Here is a 25,704-nt window from a genome sequence, read left to right as displayed (position 1 = left end):
AAATATTTTATAAAGAGTAAATTGTGGCTATACAAACATATGAACAGACTTTAGAAAAGGGAAAAGAAATAAAATGACAAGGAAACTTTTAAAAAGAATCAGAAATTCAAATCAGATACTAGCCAAAATAATTACAAATTCCCCAAAGGAAAAGGTTATAATTTTATGGTCTTTGTGTCTGTCAAAGTATGGTGCGGGAGATACTTCGTATTTTTCAAGTGAGTTAATAAGAAAGATTTTCTAGAAGTAATATTTAGAAATCTGTCATTTTAACCCATTGGAGGTTTTTCACATGGTTTGATGTATTATTTAGTATCCTGATGTGTATAGTTACTATGTTACTATAGTAATAATAATGATAATAATAATAGATTTGAATACATTTGTAAATAAGAGTCATATAATAACGTAAAGTCCGTATTCATATAACTCAAAATCTCAGTCTCTGAAGCAGTTAATTTAATGAATTCACACATCTTACTGATCAAAATGAGATCACTGCATAGTCATTAAGGTTGACTGCCAAATTGCAAAGCCTTTCCTGTGTTGACAATTTTTACTCATAAATAAATGTGACAATGATAGTCTCCTTTAGAGGTGGAAGGCACCCACTTGACAAATTGCGCACCTTTCTAATCAATATTGTTATGTGAATTTAACCAATCTTTTAGAATACACTTAGAAAAAAAAGTCATAAATATCTCCTGTTTCGAGCTGAATAAATTTGAATAGAGAAACATAAAATAATTTGGCAAGCCACAGATTCTGTATAAGTTAGAAAGCTGAGAGAACCCAAGAGACTAAATTTATATTCCAGCTCCAAGTCTTTCATTACTGAAGAAAAGAAATTTTACTTTTCATGAGTTTTGCATTTTGACTACTGACCTGGGTACAAAAGGTTTGCAAATAATAGAAGTTCTTTAAAAAATAATAAATCGGTTGTATGTCTCTGCACCTCAGAAATTCTCATTCTTCTATACCCTGACATGAAATAGAATAGTCAGTATTCCAAAGCTTTGGTTTTGAAGTATTTTGATGCATGATTCATTTCTAAAACGGCACAGACACGTACCCTTACTTATAAAACTGTTGTTGTGAAACTAATCATTCGGAAATAAGTTGGATCCAACACTGTGTATTGAAGTGCATTTTGGTATTTTCCCTCTACATGTCAGTTTTGAGAGCCAGAAACACACACACATACATACACCCTCACACTACAATTCAAGGCATTCACTGCACGGCTCTGTTTATGTAAAACAGCTCAGAGAGCGATATCATCAAGCATTTTCAATAAATCTCTGCTTTGTGGCTGACTATGACTAGAAATCTGTTCCGACACAGCTTGCTGACAATTGAATTTATATGTCATACTGACACACAAAGATTTTTCAAGTGGAAATTCCCTCACCAAATTAGTTAGTGCCCTGAACAGGGCATGTTGATATTCAAAAACTTTGACAACATTTTAAAAAATGTTAGCACTAAACGTGACTGATAGGAAATCTAAAGTAGAGATTTTATTTTTAAAGCTACAATTTTAAGAAATAAAGCTCTCTGTAGAGATTTCTCACCATGATACTTGACAGATTTGAGAGATTTGTTGAGGAGGAGAGGTGGACAAACAGAAGAGTAAAGATAATATTTTGAAGAGCAAAGAGTTTAAGTCAAATGATTTCTCATTCTGCTTCTCTTTAGCATCTCTTTATATCGGCAATGGCCTATATATACTCTGGACTATTTGGAAATGTAGTGTCTATAGCCCTTGATAAATACTCTAATTTCCTTCACATTTTCAGGTGCCCTTTAACAAGCAATTGTCACTGGATGGCCGCCACAAGTATCCACAACCTCCACCTTTAGGAAAATAGCAAACATTCACAATGACGTGTTCTGCAGTTATTAATTTTTAATTTTTTAACATCTTTATTAGAGTATAATTGCTTTACAATGGTGTGTCAGTATCTGCTCATAGTGGTAAAGAGCCCAAACTGAGGTCAAACTGCCTGGGTTCACTATCCAGTTCTGCCACTTGGTAGTGAATAAATGTCACAGCCAGTATCTAAGATACCTCCCACTGATTCCCTCCTCATGTCTTCACATCCCTATTGGAGTTTCCTGACACATTTCACCAGGGTTGGTCTGGTGACCAAAGAATGCAACGGAAGTGATGGTATGTCACTTCCAAAATTAGGTTAAATGAGATTTCTCTCTCTCTCTCTCTCTCTCTGATAATTCACTCTGGAGGAAGCCAGGAGTCATGTCTTGAGGCAGAACTGCCTGGCTAAATCACTCCTGTATTCCTGACCCTCAGAAGCTGTTGAAAAAAATAAATGGCTGTTTTATGTTGTTACATTTTGGGGGTAATTTGTTATGCAGTAGTGGATAACTATACATTCGCTTGAGAGGGTATATATGCTCTCTGTTTCTTGGTTTTCTCATCTGTAAAGTGGAGCTGATCATGGTACCAACTTTATGGTGTGGTTCTGAGGATTAAAGAGATTATCCACATGGAAGTGCAGCAGGGTGAGGGGTCAGGAGTCAGCACTGTGGAAATATGGGTTATTGATATTAATCTGCTGGGTTCCTATAGATCTTCCCCAAGACTGAGCTGAATACCATTCAATAGGAAGTATTGTTAAAACAACCTTCTTATATGTCTATGACTTTGATTATGGTGATGGTTTCATGGGTGTATGCATATATCTAAACTTAGTAGATTTGTATAAATTAAATACGTACAGTTATATATATATATGTATAAGTTATATCTCAATAAAATTGTTTAAAAGTAAGTAAAAGTTTAAAAAATATGACCACTTAAAATATAAGCCAAACTTTTCCAAAGATACTGACAATTATTGCCATTATAGTTCTATTAAAATGCTAATTAGTTCTATTAAAAAATACCATCTTGGGGCTTCCCTGGTGGCGCAGTGGTTGGGAGTCTGCCTGCCGGTGCAGGGGACGCGGGTTTGTGCCCCTGTGTGGGAGGATCCCACGTGCCGCGGAGCGGCTGGGCCCGTGGGCCATGGCCGCTGAGCCTGCGCGTCCGGAGCCTGTGCTCTGCGGCGAGAGAGGCTGCAACGGTGAGAGGCCCACATACCGCAAAAAAAAAAAAAAAAAAAAAAAAAAAAAATACCATCTTACATTTGAAAGAGGAGTACATTAAGTTAGAGGAAACTAAATAGTGTTTTTTTAACTCAAGTTTGAACCTGAGGGAAGTATGACACTGTAAGATTTATGAGATTAGAAAGAAAAGTTCTTTCTCTGGAGGAAGAAAATAACTGGAATTATGATTATAAAATCAACCTGGTTCAAATTCTCGTTCTGTCATTTAGGAGCTAAGGGAAGGCTCTTAGTTTATCTAAATCTATCCAGCCAGCCCACTTTTCATGTGGTTTTCACACACTTTACAAGATGAGCTACGATGTGGAGGTGACTGGACTAGTGACTGCCACAGGGCAGCTATGAAAACGTTCTAAGAGCAAATGTGAGCAGGGAACCTTAAGACCCTTACAGCCTCCTGCAGCCTTCACTCACTTCTCAAATGAGATATGGCTATGAAGTCCAGAAATCTGAAATAGTTGTGAACATCTGAGAGTACACTTTGACACCAAGGACATCAGACAGATGAGACTGCAGGAAAAGTAGACTCTGATCTGGGGCTAGAGGACTCCTTTGAGACGAGCTTGAGGCATCACACAGCTTCCTTCTCTGCAGACCAGTGACTTTCCCAGGACACTGTAAGCCCATCTGCTTTAATCTTTTACAAGTTACCCCAGACCGCCCAAAAGACTTGACTCAGATGAGAAAGATCCTGGAAGAAAAGATAGTGCATTTTGCTGTAGAAACCTCTAAGAGGTTAGGAATTAAGGAAGAACTGGGTGACATAAATCTGAAAAAGTGAGGAATCTTCTAGTCCATCCATGTCGCTACAAATGGCAATATTTCATTTTTTTATGGCTGACCTAGAGAACATTATACTTAGTGAAGTAAGTCAGACAGAAAAAGACAAATACTACAAGATATCACTTATATGTGGAATCTCAAAATAATACAAATAAATCTATATACAGGACAGAAACAGACTCATAGACATAGGAAACAAACTTATAGTTACCGAAGGGGAGAGGGAGGGAGGGACAGATTAGGAGTGTAGGATTAGCAGATACAAACTACTATACATAAAGTATGTAAGCAACAAGGATTTACTGTATAACACAGAGAGTCATATTCAATATCTTGTAATAACCTGTAATGGAAAATAATCTAAAAAAAAACTGAATCACTTTGCTATATGCTTGAAACTAACACACTATTGTAAATCAACTATACTTTTAAAAAAAAGCAACAGATTTTTTATTTTTCATATTGCTCTAGGAAACCTTTCTAAAAGCTGGAGTACCTTTTGTACTCCATCATTCAAAATTCTTCCACCAACTCTTTGTCAGGTCCCTTCTGGATTATTCCTATATCTCTGATAATCAAGCTATTTTTTGCCTTGTAAAATCCTCCCTACAAACACAATTCTGTATTCCTCATATGTACCATCTTGAACTTAAAGGCCACGTTTTGACCGTGTCTGCACAATCTTACTGACCTGCTGATTTGGATATCCAGTGGAATTAATCCAGTAATCCAGTGTAATCCAGTGGAATTACTAATCAACAAACTTTATATAAAAATCATTTGCTTGTAGAACTATCAAGAAACAACCTCTGTGCTTTCAACCCATATTTAGTAACAACTGTTATACAAAGTCATTTACACAGCACTGTGGGAATTATAGGGATACAGAAAAAATAGTCCTTCTGCAGAAATTCATAGTAACAGAAGGAATGAAATATAATGTTCAAGACTCAAAGAATAAAAACTGATCTTAATAAAGTTATCAAATATTGGTTGGAAACATATACTAGGTAATGATATCATTTCTAATGCAAATTTAAATGAGCTCTGAACTTTCTGCACCTTGCCACTGCTCCCACAGTTCTGAAGAGCTGAAAATTTGTATGCACTTGTGTTTATGGTACTAAAAGAATTGTTTGCACTTATTACTCTTAAGGAAGCATTCTTAGTCAGATGCGGGAATCCACAAGGTGAAGGAATAAATGTTCCAGAAGCCCATGGAGCTGGGACCAGTCTTAAGACACTGGCTTCTCACACCACGTATGTAACGGTCAGACAAAGATTCTGATTTGAAATCAAATATTTCAGAGGTTAGGAAACTGGACTTTCATAGGCCAGTCTCTCCCAGTGTCCATCTGTGCACAAGAGAACCTCTGGTAATACAGCACCTCAAGCTAAGAGAATTCCAGTTTTTAAAATCTTGCTTTTTCTCATGCGGCTTTATTTTACTTTTCAATAGCTTCTTTGTTTCAGTTTGAGTTCTGCAGTCAAGTGATTAAAGCAGATAGTGGGAATGGGGAAAAAAAAGAGTTGACGCCCATAGTGAATGTTCTAGAAAGCCCCCAAACCAGTAGCCATAGCAGCCTCCAAGCTATCCCCAAAGCAAAACTGTATGCTTTTCTTTGCCTCAGTCTTTTTAATAGCCTCTAGTTTAACTTTTTGAGATTTCTTGTTTTTAAAGGCGAATTTTACAGTTTTCCCTCAAATATTTACTAGGAAAGAAAAAACTGAAAAAAAAATGGAATTCAAGAGGCTTTTACCCAGCAAAACTCTCATACAGTAAATTATTAAAACTGTACAACTGATGTGATCTTACAGGGTATCCGCTTCTGTCTACATATTTCCTAGTTCTGATTCCTCACCTCTCCTGCATTTTACAGAAGAAGAAAACACAGGTTGAAAATGGAAAGGGATTCTTTCCAAGGCCAAACAAATAGTTAGGCTCCATCGAGTAATAAAATACTGAAACGGTAAGAAAATCTACGTCTCTTCCTAGGAGGAGCCTGCATCAAAGACTACAGAACAGCCCCTCCCTCCCACCTCATCTGAGACAACACAGAGGACAATTCCAGTACCACAGCAACCTACAGGGTCAGCTGAGGCCTCCATCAAACTGCATCATCAGTTCAATATCTCCCTCCCAGCAACCCTGCGTCCTTTACCCTCACAGGTGTTATTCCTGAGGCACTTGCTAATACAGCTCCTGTTTTCCAATCTCTATTCAGCCTGATTCCTGGAAACCCAGCATATAACTCTTACTTATCCTTAAAAACTTAAGGAAAGTTATACCTGAAGCTTCCGATTTCTTGTAATTAACTTCGTTTTTAGTAAGAAAAACATTTCAAATAATTCTTTGGCCATCGTAACAATACTCACTTTTTGCTACCATTTTGTAGGAAACAACACTCGACTGGGGAAATCAGAACATCCGGGGTCTTTTCCTGCCTATACTATCAGCTGGTATGCTTCTCATGGGCATCAGCTTACCTAGCTGTGAAGTGTGCTCAGGGGTAAGAAGTAGCATATGCCACATAATGTTTTCAACCATGAAGTATATTCTTAGACAAATAAACAGATTTTGTACTTCAATGAAATTAAATACCATTTCCTGTGGGTTTTAAGAGCTAAAAAACACTTCAGGTAGTTTATATTTTATCTGGTAATTACCATTTTATAGAACATGGTGCTATAGATATAGCTAGTGGGAAGCAGCTGCATAGCACAGGGAGATCAGTTTGGTGTTTTGTGACCACCTAGAGGGGTGGGATAGGGAGGGTGGGAGGGAGGGAGACGCAAGAGGGAGGAGATATGGGGACATATGTCTATGTATAACTGATTCACTGTGTTATAAAGCAGAAACTAACACATCATTGTAAAGCAATTATACTCCAATAAAGATGTTAAAAAAATGAATATAAATAATATAAGGCATCTTTATCTTTAGAAAAGCAGTATACCATAGAGGCTCATAGGCTGCCCAGTTGTGTCCTGGAGTAAGTTTCTTAAACTGCTTGAGTCTCTGTTTCCTATCTGTAAAATCAGGATAATCTCACCACGTAAGAATATTGTGAGGATTAAATGAAATGATAATTAGCAAGGTACTTAGCAAGTGAATAATATTTAGAAGTTCTCAATGCTTGTTAGATTTCATTTCATTCCTCTTTCTTTCTAATCACATTATTTCCTTTCTTGTCTAATGAAAACAACTTTAACTGCCCTTAGTATACCAGAAATTTTATTTTATTCTATCTATTACTGCTAAAAAAAGAGCCCTAAAACACTGGAGTGTTATAACACAAGGCATTCTTTTTTTTTTTTTCACACACACACACTGTATTTTATTTTTACAAGAGATAAATAGACTGACACCAAGCCTTGTAAATGGATGACCACAACAAAAGCAACAATGATTGCAATTACCAAACACGAAACACCCTCATACTATGTCATAATATTGATATTCAGTCCAGTAATCCTCCACTGCAACAGCTCCTTTACTTTGCGGGGAAAATTGATTTGTATACACAAGGCATTCTTATAATACATTTATTTATTCATCCAGTCATTCATTTGACAGATATTTATTTATTTATTTATTTTTTTTTTACACTATTTATTTATGTATTTGGCTGTGCCAGGTCTTAGCTGCAGCATTCAGGATCTAGTTCCCTGGATCGAACACGGGCTCCCTGCATTGGGAGTGTGGAGTCTTAGCCAGTGGACCACCAGTGAAGTCCTGACAGATATTTAGCAAGTACCAATTTTGTGCTAGGTATTGAGTTATACAGTGTGTGTCTGTGAAGATTAATTAGATACATTCCTTCCCTATCACATGATACACGACCTGTTAGAGGAGAGAAAATTTGGACTTGAATACCTAAGCATATGAGGCAGTACTATGTGGAATTAATGCCTCACAAGTGTTAAAAAGAAAGGCCATTCAAACACGAGAAAGGAAGCCCTCATTTCTGGATGGAATAATCAGAGAGGAAAGAATTTATGAAAGCATCAATATCTCTCTGGTCTTTGAAAGATGCATAGCACTTTGTTAGAGATAGCTACCGAGTCATTCCTAAAGGAAAAAAGGTATTCAGAAGGAAAGTCAAATAAAGGGCAATGCAAGTTTGTGGACTGGTGATCAGTCTGGCTTGGCAAGTGTCTAACACAGCAATAGGAAACTAGAAATGTAGACTTAAATCTGGTATGCTGAGGGGTTTGTCGTTTTTTCTTAGAAGGCAGTGAGGAGCCATTGGGAAAATGTATGGAGTGAAATACCATATTTAAGTTGTTTTAGGAAGAAATTTGGCAAGCAGGATACAAAGAAGTCTAGAAGACACAACAGAGAGGAAGATTAATTTTAAAACTGTTTTGACAGTTCAGGTGTGAGGACATAAAGAGGAGAATAAAAATAGGACTCTTGGGAATGGGAATAGAGCCAGGGATTCAAAAGATGTTGTGGAAGAAAAAAATAATCAGTGGGATGTGGGAACTTATTAGATAAGGAAGTTATATATGGGAGAGAAAGGCCCACAAGGATTCTGAAACACAATGATCTTTAAGAAGAAAGCTACAGAAAATTGGCACAGATAGAACTTAGTTACAAGAGGAAAGTGACTGGAAGGAAAAAAAAAAAATAGAGGCAGCTAAGTGTACAGTGTCTCTCTATGTGGTGAAAGGAATGAAAGAAAAAGGACAATAGCTTCACAGAGGACTGCAGCTGGGAGCATAATGATTAAGAGAGCAGAACTCTGAAGCCAGTCCAGTCCTTCTGAGTCCAAATTCTGGCTCTGCCACTTACTTGCTGTGCGACTGCAAGCTAGGTACTTAAACTCCCAAGCCTCCGTTCTCTTATTAGTAAAACAGGCATAAGGATAGTATCTACCCCATGAGTTGAACAGTTGGCATTTATTATAAATTCCATGTAAGGTTTTACATTTATTATAGTAAAATTGAGAGCTGTATTGAAACACAGAGGAAACATGACATCCAGTAGGTAGAAAGAAAGAACCATTAGTTCGTTCATTTGTCTAAATTGTATCGAGTGAGTGCCTACCACGCGCCAACCTTTGTTCTGGGTGTTGAGGATATGAAGTGATGAAAGCAGGCAAAATCTCTGCTCTCATAGAGCTCGCTAAAATACAGAGAACAAATAATAAACAAACAAACACAATAAAGCAAGTAGGATAGTTATACACATTAATTAAGAAAACTGAAGCAGAATAAAAAGGGTTGAGAGCGACCAAGGATGATATTAGGCAATGGCCAGGGAAGGTCTACGTTCTTTCATGGTGGTGGCAGTTAAATACAGACCTGAATAAAATGAGGGAAAAGCCAAGTAAACATCTACGAAAAGAGATTCCAGGCAAATAGGACAGTAACTGAAAAGTCCCTGAGTTGGAATGTATGTTATTGTCCAAGGAACAAAGAGGAGAGCTACGTGGCTGAAACAGATTATAGAGAAGAGTAGCAGGAGACGATGTGAGGGATATGCCAGAGGCTGGATCACTTGGTGCTTTATAGCACATGGTGAAATCACTGGATTTTGCTCTACATGTGATGGGAAGTCAAGAGGAATAACATGATCTAATTCATATATTGAAAAGCTGCTGTGTAGATAACTTACTGGAGGGTCAAGAGCTAAAGAAAAGAGAACAGCTACAAGTTTACAGCTATAGTCTATAATCTATAAGAGATGGTAGTGGCTTGGATAAGGTCAGAACAGTGGAGATGGAAAGGAGTGGTCAGATTTGGGACAGGTTTTGAAAGCAAGAACTATAGGATTTTGGTGAAAGATTGAATTTGGGATGTGAGGAAATCAGAATAAAGAAGTATGAAACTAGAGTTTTTTAACAAGAGTAAATGGATGAACAGAAAATGGATGTATTGAATGGGAAAAATAATAGGAGGATCAAGTTTGGGGTTGGGGAGAGGGAATTATGGAAGGGCAAGATTTCCATTTGGAGCATACATGGCTTGCCTATTAGAGAGCCATTTGGAGAAGGTGAGTCAATATTCTATACGGAAATTGATGTGGATTTCAGGAAGAGAGTAAACTAGGGATAAAATCTGGGATTTGTGAGCATTTAAGTGGCACATTGGTATTAGATGACAACATCTAAGAAGCTAGTGTAGATAGAAGACAGCAGCTTGAAGTCTGAGCCCTAGGGTACTCTCTGACTTTTCAAGTGAAGAACACATTCCAGGAAAAAATAGTGAGAAGCTATGTCAAATTTTGCTGAGCATTGGAGAATTGACCATTTGGTAAGAAAATGTGGAGATTATTGATAATCTTGGCAACCATGGTTTCAGTAGAGAGGGACTGTGGAAATTCATTAAACCTAATAAGGAAAACTAAAAGAGGAAAAAGTAAGTATAGACAACTTTTAAAAGAAATTTTCAGGAAAGGGGAGGAATGGGCTTCAGATGCAAGGGCAAGTGGTTCCAGGGAAGATGCTTTAACACAGGAATTATGAGATAATGTTTATATGCTTATTGGAGTTATCAGTTATCAGGAAGGAAAACTGATGATGCAAAAAAGGGAAGGGATAATTAAAGAAGAGTCCCTAAGTGGGGACGAATGGATGTCCTCAAGGGAAAGAGCTGGCCTTACATAGGAGGAGAAACAGATCAACTCGGTTTGATGGGTAGATAAGGATGCCATTTTGAATCCTTCTCTTTTCTTGGTGATATAAGAAGCATGCTTATTAGCTGGGAGTGGGGAAAGGAGAGAGGTATCGGGAGTCAGAAAAGTAAGAATAGATATAAGACATTCATCTTTTAAAGTGAGACAATGAATGATTAAGAGAAATGAGTGGCATTTCCAAATAGATGACAGCTCACCTTGGATGTGTGGTCATAAATACCCAGTAAACAGGTTATGTGTTTTTCTCCAGATAAATTCAGCTGTTAGGGTACATGGTCAATGTTGGTAGAGGAGCTGACTTAATCAGGGTTGAGTTTTTTTAGGTGAGTATGATAGGGAAGAAGAACCAAGGGAGATGAGGGTGTTTGCAAGGAACTGGAGGTAATAACTGATGATGGATGGGAGTTGAGTTTGGATGGAAGTAAAGACATGAGGAAGATGAGGGACAATGAGAAGGTTGTGGAGTTAATGGATTGGAGGTCCAAGTGGGATTGAAAAATTTTTGGCCAGGGGGCAATAAAATAAGTGGCAGAAAGTAATACAGTGCTAGAGAAAGGGATGATAGAAACTGACATTCTGCAGCAGATGCAATTATTGGTTTAGTGTGTGACATGGAATTGATGGACTGAGGTGGGAGAGAGCTCATATTGCAGGGAATATAAAGGAACTAACATCAGATGGATTTTCTGCATGGATATTGTAATTACCAAGATTGATCATAGAGGTAATTGGAAAGAAAGTGATTCCCAGATACTAATATCTTCAGTGAATGTGGGAGTATGACAGAAAACTTTAACAAGAAGGAGGTAGTAAGTGACTATCTCAATATTTGTTTCAAGGGTACTAGGTTATTTAAGTCTGAAAATCCATGAAGGTGGTCATTAGAATAAGATGAATAATGACAAAAATTCCAACTCTTTTTATATCAATTCATATTTCTTATACTTTCTTAAATATGTATCAAGTGATTGCCAATAGACAGATCATCTGATCGCATACAACAAATACAACAATAACAGAGTGAAAGTTCTAACTTCCAAATATAAATGATATAATTTTACTACTTCTTCATTATGTCCATTTGCCCAGAAAGTTCAGGGAAAACTTAATTAGGCTTTGATAATTGATAGAGAAAAGATACAAACAGAAAGCACCTGACTGCTCCATTGTGGTACCAATTGTTACTCACCAGGATTGCTGGACTGGGCATCCATAGGAATCATGAGCTTGGCCCGGGTGGCTCGGCGTGCAGCCAATGACCTCTCCAGGGTAGACATGGAGCTCCCTGCTTCTTCTGTGTCTTGACCTAAAAGAACAACAATACTCTTGAGTATTAATGATGCAACACTTCATTTCTAGCCAGGAACGCCAATGCCTTTTTCATTTCATTGATGTTTTAAATAATAATATCTAGGTTTTTTTGTTACCCAATCAATATGTTCTCATTGTACAAACATTAATAAAATTTACCATAACCTCATTACCCAGAAAGAACCATTATTGTTTTATTTATAATTTTTGCATATGTATGTATATGTGAAAGCAAGAGAGTATCTATTAATATATTTATTTCAAAAACGGCATTATACTATACATACCGTTTTGTAGCCTTCTTTATAAAATAACATAAAAACCTTTCTCTGTCAATAAATAAGTCAGTAATATAATTTTTTTTTTTTCGGTACGCGGGCCTCTCACTGCTGTGGCCTCTCCCGCTGCGGAGCACAGGCTCCGGATGCGCAGGCCCAGCGGCCATGGCCCACGGGCCCAGCCGCTCCGTGGCATGTGGGATCCTCCCGGCCCGGGGCACGAACCCGTGTCCCCCGCGTCGGCAGGCGGACTCTCAACCACTGTGCCACCAGGGAAGGCCCCAGTAATATAATTTTTGTTTTTTCAGTAATATAATTTTTAACAGCTCCATAATATTCAATTGTATGAATTTACCACAATCTTTGCAACTTGTACTTAAGCCCCAAAGACATTAAATCTTATTATAAAAACAAAGGAAATAAACTACATTCTTCAAAAGTACAGCCAGGTGTCTCTATACAAATTTATTATAATTCTACAAAATGTCATATTAAAGAGTCATAAAAAATAATAAGAAAGAGTGATACATGCATATTTAAAAATTTAATAAAAATCTGTTGAAAAATAAAACTGAAATTCTGAACACTATATATCACTAAAGAGCATATGATTCATTAACATGAAGTTTGGTCTTTTTTTTCCTTAAATGAAGTATAGCTGATTTACAATATTATATTAGTGTCAGGTGTACAGCACAGTAATTCAGTATTTTTATAGATTATACTACATTAAAAATTATTCAAAATAATGGCTATAGTACACTGTGCTATACAATTTATCCTTGTTGCTTATCTATTCTATACATAGTAGTTTGTATCTCTTAATCCCATTCCCCTATTTTGCCCCTCCGCCCTTCCCTCTTCCCACTGATAACCACTAGTTTGTTTTCTATATCTGTGAGTCTGTTTCTGTTTTGCTATATACATTCATTTGTTTTATTTTTTTGATTCCACAAATGAGTGATATCATACACTATTTGTCTTTCTCTGTCTGACTCATTTCACTAAGCATAATATTCTCTAGGTCCATCCACATTGCTGCAAATGGCAGAATTCCGTTCTTTTTTATGACTGAATAACATTCCATTGTATATGTATACCACATCTGTATCCATTCATCTGTTGATGGACATGTGGGTTGCTTCCATACCTTGGCTATTGTAAATAGTGCTGCTATGAACATTGGGTGCATGTATCTTTACAAATCAGTGTTTTTGTTTTTTCTGAATAAATAGCCAGGAGTAGAACTGCTGGATCACATGGCAGTTCTATTTTTAGTTTTCTGAGGAACCTCCATGCTGTTTTCCACAGTGGCTGCATCAACTTACATTCCCACCTACAGTGTGCAAGAGTTCCCTTTTCTTCACATTCTTGTCAATATTTGTTATTTGTAAATTTTTGATGATAGCCATTCTGAAAAGTGTGAGGTGACATCTCATTGTGGTTTTGATTTGCATTTCTCTAGTAATTAGCAACGCTGAGCATCTTTTTGTGTGCCTATTGGCTACTTGTATGTCTTCTTTGGAAAAATGTCTATTCAGGTCTTCTGCCCATTTTTTGATTGGGTTGCTTTTTTGTTTGTTTGTCTTTTTGATATTGAACTGTATGAGCTGTTTATATATTTTGGATATTAACCCCTTGTTTGGTAATATTATTTGCAAATATATTCTTTCATTTGGTAGGTTGTCATTTCATTTTGTCAATTTGTTTGTTCATTTTTTTTTTCTCTGCAAAAGCTCTTAAATTTATTTAGGTCCCATTTGTTGATTTTTGCTTTTATTTCTTTTGTCTTAGGAGACAGGTCCAAAAAAATACTGCTACCATCTATGTAAAAGAGTGCTCTGCCTATGTTCTCTTCCAGGAGTTTTATGGTTTCAGGTCTTACATTTAGGTCTTTAATCCATTTTGCATTTATTCTTGTACACGGTGCGAGGAAATGTAATTTCATTATTTTACATGTAGCTGTAAAGTTTTCCCAGGACCATTTATTGAAGAGACTGTCCCTTCTCCATTGTATATTCTTGCCTCTTTTGTTGTAGATTAATTGACCATAGGTGTGTGGGTTTATTTCTGGGCTCTTTATTCTGTTGCATTGACCTATGTGTCTGTTTTTGTGCCAGTACCATGCTGTTTTGATTGCTGTAGCTTTGTAGTATAGTCTGAAGTCAGGGAGCCTGATATCTTCAGCTTTGTTCCTTTTTCTCAAGATCGTTTTGACAATTCAGGGTCTTTTGTGGTTCCATATAAATTTTAGGATTATTTGTTCTAGTTCTGTGAAAGATGGCATGGATATTTTGATAGGGATTGCATTAAATTTGTAGATTGTGTTGGGTAGTATGGCCATTTTAACAATATGAATTCTTCCAATCAGAGTTTTGTCCTTTTAACCACAACAGCACAGAGAATACTTCATGTATTGTCAAGTTTAACAAACAGGATTTTGAGTGCTACTTTCCCTGTTATTATAGAGTTGGCAAGTAGGTCCTCAAATTAAAGACAAATAGGCACAAGTATCCTCTCATTCTGAAGAAAACAGCCATTATCTGGAGTTAAACTTTTCTCAAGACTTAGTAAGAGACAACAAAACTTGTCTTGCTGACCCCAAATGTCATCTGAGCATATAAATGATAAGGGGAAAAATCAATGAGGAGGAATCCTAGAAATGATTAGCAAAAGCTTCTGAGGGCTGAGAGACAATTTTATTTCCTCCAGTGAGAGGCAGAGGTGCTTCTCACCTCCTGATGTCCAGTATGGAACAAAGCTACAAGAATGAACACCTATAGACTGTTGAGGTTCCTGCAAAAGCTTTCATTCATTCTCTGGGTAGAAGCTTATTCAGGCAGCAGGCTTGCTGGTCTACACTGTGTCTATTTGAACAGAGGAAGAGGTAATTGAAGAAAGCAAGGCTGAGAGAGGAACACTGTGGATTACAAGCTCTCTCATCATTTGACCTGTCAAAGATACAGGAGCTTCCTCTGGGTCAAGTGGGTACTTGGAAAGTTGACCAGGCTTGAGCCCTCTTGTTGGAATTCACGTAAGTGCAGATGACCCACAGGAGGACCAGTGAGGCTGACAGGTAGAGCTGCTCCTGGTGGGAGAGGGTTAAGTCCTGACTTGATATCTCAGGTTATGGAATTGGCCAGAGAAGGCATCCCACAGGGTCTCATAAAGACTTCATACTTGTATTTCATAAGACACTGAGAATTTGGATGCCACATGAGGACAGCCCATGTGCCCAGAAAGTGAGTGAAGAACTTCAAACTGTGCTTTCCTCCCTTCCACCTTGCCTTTCTCCTCCCATTTTTCCTTTACTTTCCCTCTCCGTCCCCACACAAAACCAGAAACAGCAGATAGGTAGGAAGAATGGGTAAAGGTGTTTCTGAAACAGAATATGCTCCTCCCTCCTGCTGTCCCACCCTACCACTCCATTTTCCTCCAAGGTGCTGGAGGATTTGAAAAAAACAAATTGTGACCCCCAGTGCTCAGAACCAGAAGCCTGACTGGCCATAAGGGGAAAAGAATCTTTAATTTAAATCTCATATTATAATTTTTAATGGAACTGGATTATAGTTTAATAATTGAAAGTGAAAAAAGTTAGGGACACTGCTTGAGATATTATTTAAGGTCTAGAAAAGGAATACGCAACTCATGATCGAAAATTGGTAAAGTCCTTGTTTAAACAACTCTGCAAGAAAGTCTAATCAACCAGTTACACATTCAAACAATTAAAATATTTAATTTGGTTTAAAACAGCTACTCATTCTATAAACAAACATCATGAGTAGACCAAGAGATTTTTTGATGAGAGTATTGGGTTGATTATTCAACTCCCCATAAGCATTTTGAAACTCTAAGGACCCACATAAACTGAAATATCTTACAACCACTTTCTGGATTTCTCAGTTATTCCTAGACATGGATTGTTCTGCATTAAATCATTAAACAGCAGGCTTTTTTCCATCAGATCACTTTGTACACCAACAGAGCCTTCAGAGACTCCATTAGACTAGGCTAGTGATCATATAATGTGATTGCATGGGGATGACAGTTCATCTCCACCGTAATCAGGGCAAAGTAACAGAATAGTTGATGTTTTCAGACTTCAGGTGTCCCTGAAGTGATTTTTTTAAAGCAAGGAATTGACAGCAAATTTAAAATCAACTTTTCACAGACACAGAGAACTAAAATAGCTTCAAAGTTTGCCTTGACAAAACTTTTGTTCAAGCTGTAACAAAAAGCAATCAGTTCATTTAGCCTTCACATTTCAGTATGTCCCAACGGCATCACCTCTTACTTCTTAGAAGTTTCAAGAAGCATTACAGTTATAAAAGGCAGTCAACGCGATGATGGAATAGAAAGTAAACCTAGTTAATCAACCAAATTTACATCAGATTATTTTAACTGTTGGTAAATGATGTGCAAATTAGTGGAAAGGGTATATCCGCAAAAGAGGGAGTCAAGAGCTCCTCTGTGGGGCTCCGAGTGGGATGTTTTTCCTGATGCCAGAGAGACGAAAGTTACCTGAATGAGACGTGCTTTTGCTCCCCAGATGGGTCTCTGACTGGCTGTGACTGACTGGCGTGAGGTCTTGGCAACTCTGGATGGGGGAGTCCCTTCCTGCAGGGTCAGTGCCTGATGGCTTCTCAATATTTTTCATCTCCATTTCTTCATGATGGATCCAAAGATCAGGGGGCCGGAGGTCTTTCTGGCTGCCCTTCCTTTTGCCAACACTGTGGGTGGCCCGTTTCCTACAGAACAAAATTAGAAGGCAAATGTGAGTGCCTTTATTCAATGGCCCTTCCTCTTTTTTTCTCAGTCAATTCAAGTTAGAAGCAGGGAAGGAAACAAAAGCACTCCCAGGAGAAAACTTGTGAAATCCAGGAATTGGCAGACTTGTCTTGGCTGCCTTTCCTCGTCTCCCCTGGAGCTTCACCACGTTACGGGAGATGTGGTGCTGGATCCCCAGGGCCCCGGCTGCCTGCCAGAGAGCACCTTACTCCAGCTTCTCCTGCTGTAGATTTGAGCACAAGGTGACAATGGGTTAGATGGAACCGTATGCCAATCTTTGGAGCTAGGCATAAGGTACCCGACTGCAACATCTGTTTAGGAGATAAATGACAGAGTTGCTTCAAAAGGGCAAATAGAAATAAAAAGGCCAGGATTTGTGCCAACCGCCAAGATTGGGGCTTAGAAGAGAGTCTAGAGCTCAGCTGTCCAATTTCATGTGCAATTGGGAAGCTGGCTGTTTGAAGACAAAAAGCTGCATGAGTGCATTCTTAGGAGAATAAAATACTGTCGTCTTGGAGTCACTAAGTGTCTGGATTCAAACACAGTAAGATCCATCCTTTGAAAAGAGAAGTCATGTTGGAAGTGTGCTTCAAATGTCTCTTATTTTCCTCGATAAGAATTTAGCAATCGTTAAGTTATTTTTCAGCAGCAGTATCCTCTTGGGGCTAGTGAGGTTCCAATGTTCCCTGCATGCTGAGTCAAAAGCACGATGTTCCTGTTGGCCGTTCTCTACAGCAGGGGTCAGCTAACTATGGCCTGAAGGCCAAATCCTCCACTGCTTATTTGTGTGTGTTTTTTTGGTTGTTGTTGCTGTTGTTTTCTTTTTTAAGATTTTACTTTTGTTTTAATTGATATTTTGCTCAAAAGCACAGAACAGTGAACGTTTCAGTGCCGCAATGCTAGGGTTACAAGCAAAATCCTTAGGTCAAACAGTTACAGTAACCCACATCAGTTATTTCACATTAAGTGTGGGTTGTTAAAAAAAATGTATACAGAGGCTTCCCTGGTGGCGCAGTGGCTGAAAGTCCGCCTGCCTATGCAGGGGACACGGGTTCCTGCCCCGGTCTGGGAAGATCCCACATGCCGTGGAGTGGCTGGGTCCGTGAGCCATGGCCGCTGAGCCTGCGCGTCCGGAGCCTGTGCTCCGCAATGGGAGAGGCCACAACAGTGAGAGGCCCACGTACCGCAAAAAAAAACTACACATATATATATCAGTGCTTTGCTTGAATGGAGCACAAACGAGACAAGCATTTTAATTTAATAACAAAGTTAAGCCTAGCACCTTTAAAATAAAATAAACACAAAAAGTAAGCACAAAAGTATCCTTTCCATGGGGGGAAAATCCAGTTCACTAACAGTGCAAAGGAAAAGCAGCATTTTCAAAGCTGAAATTAAATGACACACCCACCCGCCACTCGGCCTTATATGGTGAACATGCAATTCTATTGCACCCTCCCTACCCAGGGCTGAAAAGATTCCAGATGGGAAAAGCTGCCCTGACGTCTAGGCCACGGCCTGGGAAGACTTAAGCGCAGGACAAGGAGATCAACGTGTTTGAGCGGGACGAGTTCTTTTTCAGCCAGGCCAACTGCTAACACTTCCAGTCACCCCCAGAGCCTCCCAGCTCCCCCCAGAGCCTCCCAGCCCGAGGGTGCCCATGGCCAAAGGCCTACCTGGTGTGACCCCGACTTCACTGCGGGCATCTGAGCACAGAGCTCTGAGCAGCGCAAGGAATGGCGGCCTACGTCCCCCACAGCTGACGCTGCTTTGCAAATGGAGTATCTAGGCCGACTTGGGATAATTAAAAACACTTGTGATTCTTAACCCATTGTGATCAATTACAAAGTAGCGAATGTCTACATGTCAGGTCTGCCTCGTCTTAATATTTTGAACCATTAATGATTAGTCCTTTCCAGTGTGGTTTTTACACCACTCACCAAGTTATGCTTTCTTTCTCATGAGCACTCCATCTTTACACTGAACCTTGGAGCTTCAGGTCTTACTTTTAACAAGTACAGCCACAAATACAAATATAAAAAGAAACACTGAGAAGCAGACTCCGTGGCCAAATACTTGCATTACAGGGTTAGGATAAGATAATGGCTAGATGTTTTTTTCCTAAATCATTCAGCATTTACCAACTGTCCGGACCAAAGATGATTTCCAAGCACTAAAGTTCTGATTCCAACTTCTCCACTAACCCATGTGTAACAGAACTTATTCTGTTCCCAAATGCTCGTGGAGGACTTGCTTGCTCTGCTGTCACTGGTGCCGAATGGGCTTGTAGACACAAAATGCCATAAGGGATTGCAGTTTGTAAAAGGTGGGATGGAAGGGGTTTTTTGGTATGAACTCTTACCTACTATTTTGTTACACTGTTTTGGATAAAAATTTAGAAAGGATCCAAGTTAATGTAAAGTGCTTGTGAGAAATAGTGATCCATTTGCTCCAAAAAAAAAAAAAAAAAATGCCTAAGGACTACGGTCACCAGCAAGACGATGAAAATGGTTCCCGTCAACACCAGGTTCTGCCCACACAGCACTGCCTACAGCCGCTCTGCTCAGGCAGCTCCATGGGGCTGGGGCCTCCAATGCCAATTTCTGTAAAGAAAGTTTTACTGGAATCTTGCCAAGCTCATTCGTTTTCACGTTGCATTGTTGAGGAGTTGCAACAAAGACCACCTGGCCCACAAAGCCGAAAATACTTACTATTGGGCCCTTTTCAGAAATGGTTTTCAACCTCTGCTCTACAGTTTTATAATTTTTAACATCTCCACTTGCAGCTTCTGCTTCTTTTAAAACAATAATGTGTCTTCATAAGGCAGAATTTAGACAGTTAAAATCTAACCTTTGGTAGAAGCCCAGAGAAGTACCTCTTTCTCACTTTCCTCACTTGCAATGAATGCTTTATGAGGATAACTGCTTTCATGTTAGCTAAATGGTTCAAATAAACTACTCTCAGTGGAGACTCTGTAACCTGTGCAAGGCCACTGAGAATGGCTTTGGTGTCCCCATTACCGGATAAGATGCTTTGTACATATTAGGCAATTAATAAATGTTCAGTAGTGTGATTTGTTGAATTTTTCTTAACATTCTTTTTTTCTTGTCTTTCCTGAAGCATACTGATGAGGAGAGAAACAAAGAACCTCAGACTTCATATCTGTTTAGTAGTTTAGTGGAGAAATAATGCCGGGTTTTCTGCTCTACTATTTTCTCAACAAGTACCTGCACTTCGCTGAATTCCTGGCAGCAGGCTCACACTGACTCTAGACAATGGTAATAACCCCTAGATCATTAACCCCTAGATCATTTTCTTGTGTTTAAGATAATAACTCTCTTGCTAACCATTTATTCCCTGAATTCATTTCCTTACACTTCACCTGCCCACAGGAAATGAGTCTGTCGCTCTTTATGTAATCCATCTCTGGTCACTTAGAAGAACTTAATGTCATCTTCAAACTTGGAGATTTCACGCCATTATCTTTCTTTCTAACAGATCAAAATGCTAAATAACTTAAACCCTGGTGCCTATATGACTGCATACAGAGACACAGCAGTTCCCAAATCCAGGACAAGATCGTCAGAACGTCCATGAGAACTCAATATTTAAACAGCTTATGGTAAAGAAGTTTGTCAAATAATTTGTGAAACTAGAAGGAAATGATGAATTCTGGTTTCCCTTGCTTACATTCATGCCTTATTCATTCATTCATTCACCAGTCCCCATGACCTCAGTAACAAGCATCCCCAGGTGTATTGTATTAAAAAAAAAGTTCTAAACCTGATTGAGGCAGAACCTTTTTAGTATGTTATGATTTACAACTTCCATCTGGAAAGAAATTATTATTCCTGATGAAATTCATAGGCATTTTTCTGATGGATTTTAATCAGATCAAGACCTCTTCTGAGAAGCTGCTTATCTACCTAGCTGACAGTCATCAAGAATCTAAATATCCCCATTTTTTTCGATTCTTTTCCCATATAGGTCATTACAGAGTATTGAGTAGAGTTCTCTGTGCTATACAGTAGGTCCTTATTAGTTGTCTATTTTATATATAGTAGTGTGTATATGTCAATCCCAATTTATCCCCCCCTTTGTAACCATAAGTTTGTTTTTTACATCTGTGACAGTATTTCTGCTTTGCAAACACTCAATTCAATACTCTGTAATGACCTATATGGGAAGAGAATCTAAAACAGACTGGATATATGTAGAACTGATTCACCTTGCTGTACAGCAGATACTAACACAACATTGTAAATCAACTATACCCCAATACAAATAAAAAAAAAATCTAAAGATCTCTAGCAGACTTTATTTCCTTTCTGTATATATTCTATGAAAGACCATCTAACCACTTCTGCTTTGTATAATGTCTCTTATCAAGAGAAAAAGCTTTGGCCTTGGAGAGGCCTCCTTCCCCTGCTGGTAGTAGCCCAGTGGTCCATATAGCAGGGTTGTAATAACACTGACATTTGCTCATAACTAAATTGTGTGAAATTTGTCCTAAAACCTGTAGGAACAGCTGTTACCCCAACCTTTTGCCCATCTGCTGGTTCCTTGACATAATCACTGCTGTCCGTTTTGGTCCGCAGTTCCTCTATCTCACCATTTGGAATCTTCAAAATTTGTATGTAGGTGAACCCCGTGCAATGTTCCCTAAAGTATGGTCCTTGGACTGGTAGCATCGGCATTACCTGGGAACCTGTTAGAAATGCGCGTTCTCAGGCCCCACCCCATCAGAAACTGGGGAAGGGGGTCATGAGGCCCAGCAATCTGTGTTTTAACAGCCCTTGAGAGGAATCTGATGCACAGAAATTTTGAGAAGCACTGTCTTAAGTGAATGATTTGGTTTTGTTTTTATTATAAAGCTAGTTTCTTCTATTCGATGTAGAATATGTCACGTTTATCCCTCCCCCCCACACACCTTTTCTTACAGGTACCAGTAATCTTTTGGCTTCCAAAAATAGCTGCAGGATAGAAGTGTCTCTTCCCACCCATGTATTCTTGAATAAAGGCAAAGCAAGGAATCTTCCACGGCTCTCTTTGCTCTTTCTCATACTATGGCAAAGCTCCAGAGTATAATCAAATTCTGGTGGGTTTTGTTCGTTAGTTTTATCTATCTATCTATCTATCTATCTCTGTATCTCTGTATCTATCTATCTATCCATCTATCTATCCATCCATCCACCTATCTGATCTTGCTTCTGCCCACAACGCCTTCACAGTACTCTTTACTTACAAACTACTTACCCTTTAAGATTCCTTTCAAGCCTGTTTTCTTTAGGAAACCTTCCTGACCACTTTAGGTCTGTGTAATCTTAGAATAGCTAAACCATTTCCCTGGTCTCTCTCTATACCACTCACCTTGCATTGATCACTGTTTGTTTTATTGGGCTGGCCAGATGCTCCCTGTGTGTGCGCTGGTTTCCCCCAGCGATACTGGTGCAAACTCTCTTTACTTCCTTTCTGTAACATCACCCATTGTTTTACAACATGTATCCACTTGTTTATTCAGTGAACATTTATGGAATAGTAAATGTGTCAAGAAGTATGCTAAGGACTAGAAATGCAAAGATCAGTGAGACAGTGGGAGTTTAATAAACAAATGAAAAAAGGCATGGCTTCTGCATTGTTGGAGCAGGGAGCACGCACTGGGGCATGGCAGGGAGGAAAGCTGAAAAAGTAGAGGGGACCAAATCATAACAGATACATTTAAACTATCAGTAAGTCAGTGGGAAACTGCAGAAAGGTTTTTAGCTCAAGAGTTAACATTCATCAGATTTGTTACTTTGTAGATCACACACCAAGCGCATAGAAATCACTTGAATTGAATGATAAAAACGTGTCATTATTTTTTTTTAATTTTCCTCCATCCAAATCTTTCCCAAAGCTTTCCAGCCTCCTAATTATCTATACTGATTATTTTTACTCTACTGACTGCTACTAAAAATGAAACAAAAAACTTGTATTGGAAAGCCAGAGAAAATATGTCCTAGATACTCAAATGAACCTGCCTTTTCCGAGATGGAACTAAGATATATTGATGTCTTAAGTGGTTGTCAGTTAAAATCCTTGTGTGGTGAATACTGAAAACCAATGGAATGTTAAAATTTTGAAAATAGTGACAGTGACCTATAGTAAAGTACAATAGATTTCATTTGCGTTGAAACGTTTGATCCTCACTCAGTACTGAAGATGATTATTTTTGTTAAGATTTGAATGCGTGTGGATATTTAAAACTTGCTGTGTCCACGTCAAATCAAAGAGGAGGCTTAGTTAACTGGTGATTTTACCATGTAAACCTTGAATTTCACTTACACATTTAAATTTAATGTATTCGGACAAGTTGTTGACCATCTACCCACATGTTCATGTGATAACCATGTGTCCAGAATTTCCAGGATAGTCTCAATGTCAAATATTTTTTTCTTTAGTATCTGTAGATACCTTCTAACTTATCAAAATACACATTCTACATTTTGGCCAGGAAAATATTATTCCTCTGTTAAAAAGCACCAAAATCCCCCATCAATTTAAGCTTTATTAAAACACAAATTTTCAATATTATGATATTCTACTATAATCTCACTAATTCAGAATGTGTAAGGGAAGTCTCTTCAAAATGTTTTAATTAATAGCTAAAAAGAAATGCAGTTATTTTTATTTCATGTGAATTTGAAGCTAAATGCTACCATGTGATTTTGTAATTTAGCAGTAGTCCATGGAGAATTTTAGTGGTAGAGGGTTGACAGAAAAGCATTTAGTCCCATTTCTTATTTGAGGAAACAGGTATTCGGAGACTAGGTCTTCCCTTAGGTGTAATTAAATACTATTAATTTAATTAAAGAAGTGGTAGAATCAGAACTAGAACTTGGGTTCTAACTTCTGTTAGTTATTTTATAACAAAATCTTACCAACTAGAATGTGAGTCAATCAGATAAGCTAGCTCATTACCTCATTACATAAATCACAGAATAAAACGCATAGACACTAACTTGAACGAAGTATTACTGATAGTACACAAAAATGTTTCAAATCCATGTGGATGTAATTCAAGTCCCCCAGTAAAACACATAGACAATTTACACTCTCCAGCCGTCCTTAAATAAAGAGATATTGAAGAAGCACACGGATATCTCCTACTTCACCTTATTAATTACATTAAACTCCCATTTCTGAGAGCCCTGTAATGGACATTATTTCTGTTTCAAATTAGAACTGATTTTGCTTTCATCTGCATTATTTAGTTTGTTCTACAAGTGCAGTGGTGGTGCTGTGGGGGAAGGAGGACCTCTCAATGAAATCAAGAAAAGCTAAACTAAAACTCAGAAATATCTTAAAGGAGAGATTTTCTTTTTTCCTTTTTCTCTGTTAACATATACAAACAAAGAGATCAGGATGAATGCCATTGGGCCTGTTACTGAAGAAAAATATGTGAAGCTAAACTGTGAAAATATGCCAAGTAAATATTAAGAGACTTTGGGAGTGGGGTGAGGAAAAACCCAAGCGGCAGTAGCGTATGAGCTATAGATTCACTTTCTTTGGGTTTTCAGTCATTCATGGAGTGATTTATTCTTTCAATCATTCCCTAATTTTATTTTATTTATTTATTTTTTTTGTGGTACGCGGGCCTCTCACTGTTGTGGCCTCTCCCGTTGTGGAGCACAGGCTCCAGAAGCGCAGGCTCAGTGGCCATGGCTCACGGGCCCAGCCGTTCCGCGGCATGTGGGATCCTCCCGGACCGGGGCACGAATCCGTGTCCCCCGCATCGGCAGGCGGACTCCCAACCACTGCACCACCAGGGAAGCCCCATTCCCTAATTTTAAAAACAAGTGACACCCAGGGTTCAGCTTCTACTCTTTCTATATAAAACCTTCAAGCTTCTAACAAAGTACTTAGGGTGGGATTTAGGACAATTTGAGAGTTTCCCAAAACAGCACCACATCCCACTTTTGTACATGGAGAAGACTAGCATTTTCTCTGTGGAGAAACAACACAGGTCCAGGAGCTCAGTTCATCAAGTCAATATAACCCTCAAACATTCTTCTAACAATGAGGAAAATGATCAAAACAAAACAAAACACCTCACTACAGATGGTTTAGTTATTTCAATTCGTTTTGTGAACGCATCCATGTTTTTAAAACTGTCATGAAATAAGACCAGAAACTGCTGTCCTCCGTGCTTCCATTTCTGTGAATCTTTCTCAGCTCTGCCTCAGAGACCTGCAGCTTTGATTTTTCACCATTCTTTGTTTACAAGGGCCCTTTCCTGGGATTGCTGGACCAAGAGATTGTTCAACGACTTAATCACAGTGATTTTCCCCCAGAGTCTTACCAAGTGCCCAGCACTCTAGAAGTTCAGTGGGCAATTATGACTTTCCAGATGCTTACACAGGAGACCCACCTTGTTAATCTCATTCTGTCTGGTTCCCTGTTCGGAAACAATGGACCAGCACACCAGCTATCATCAGCTTCAAGACAGTCCAGTCAAATGAATGCAGCTGGATATAAAATTTGACCTGTCATCTAAATAAATGAAATGCAAAGACTACATCTATACCTATGTTACTTTCTTCAGTATGTACATCTTCCTGTATCCTGTTACTAAATACCTTACTTCAAAATGCTGGAAGATACACTAGAAATCAACAAATAGGATCACAGCATTTTTAAAAAGAGAGAAAGGCTGAGGTATTGCCAGGGGAAGAGGGAAAATTATTTGCTAGAGAATCTTTCTCCAGCAATGTGTATGGTATACAGTTGTCAAAC

The 25,704-nt window shown here is 38.5% G+C and overlaps 1 protein-coding gene across 1 annotated transcript in view; it reads right to left on the bottom strand.

Annotated features, from left to right (window-relative positions):
- Positions 1-25,704, bottom strand: part of DCC (DCC netrin 1 receptor) — a 766,342-nt gene that overhangs the window by 65,379 nt on the left and 675,259 nt on the right. The window contains exons 24-25 of the mRNA XM_060027782.1: positions 16,666-16,892; positions 11,745-11,861 (exon numbers count right to left, since the gene is read on the bottom strand). Of these exons, the coding sequence (XP_059883765.1) occupies positions 11,745-11,861; positions 16,666-16,892 (344 nt within the window). The remainder of the gene's footprint in view (positions 1-11,744; positions 11,862-16,665; positions 16,893-25,704) is intronic.

The sequence above is a fragment of the Delphinus delphis genome, chromosome 13, assembly GCF_949987515.2.
Source record: "Delphinus delphis chromosome 13, mDelDel1.2, whole genome shotgun sequence".
NCBI lineage: Eukaryota > Metazoa > Chordata > Mammalia > Artiodactyla > Delphinidae > Delphinus > Delphinus delphis.
The sequence above is the reverse complement of the archived record's forward strand: the minus strand, read 5'-3'. Positions and strand labels throughout refer to the sequence as shown.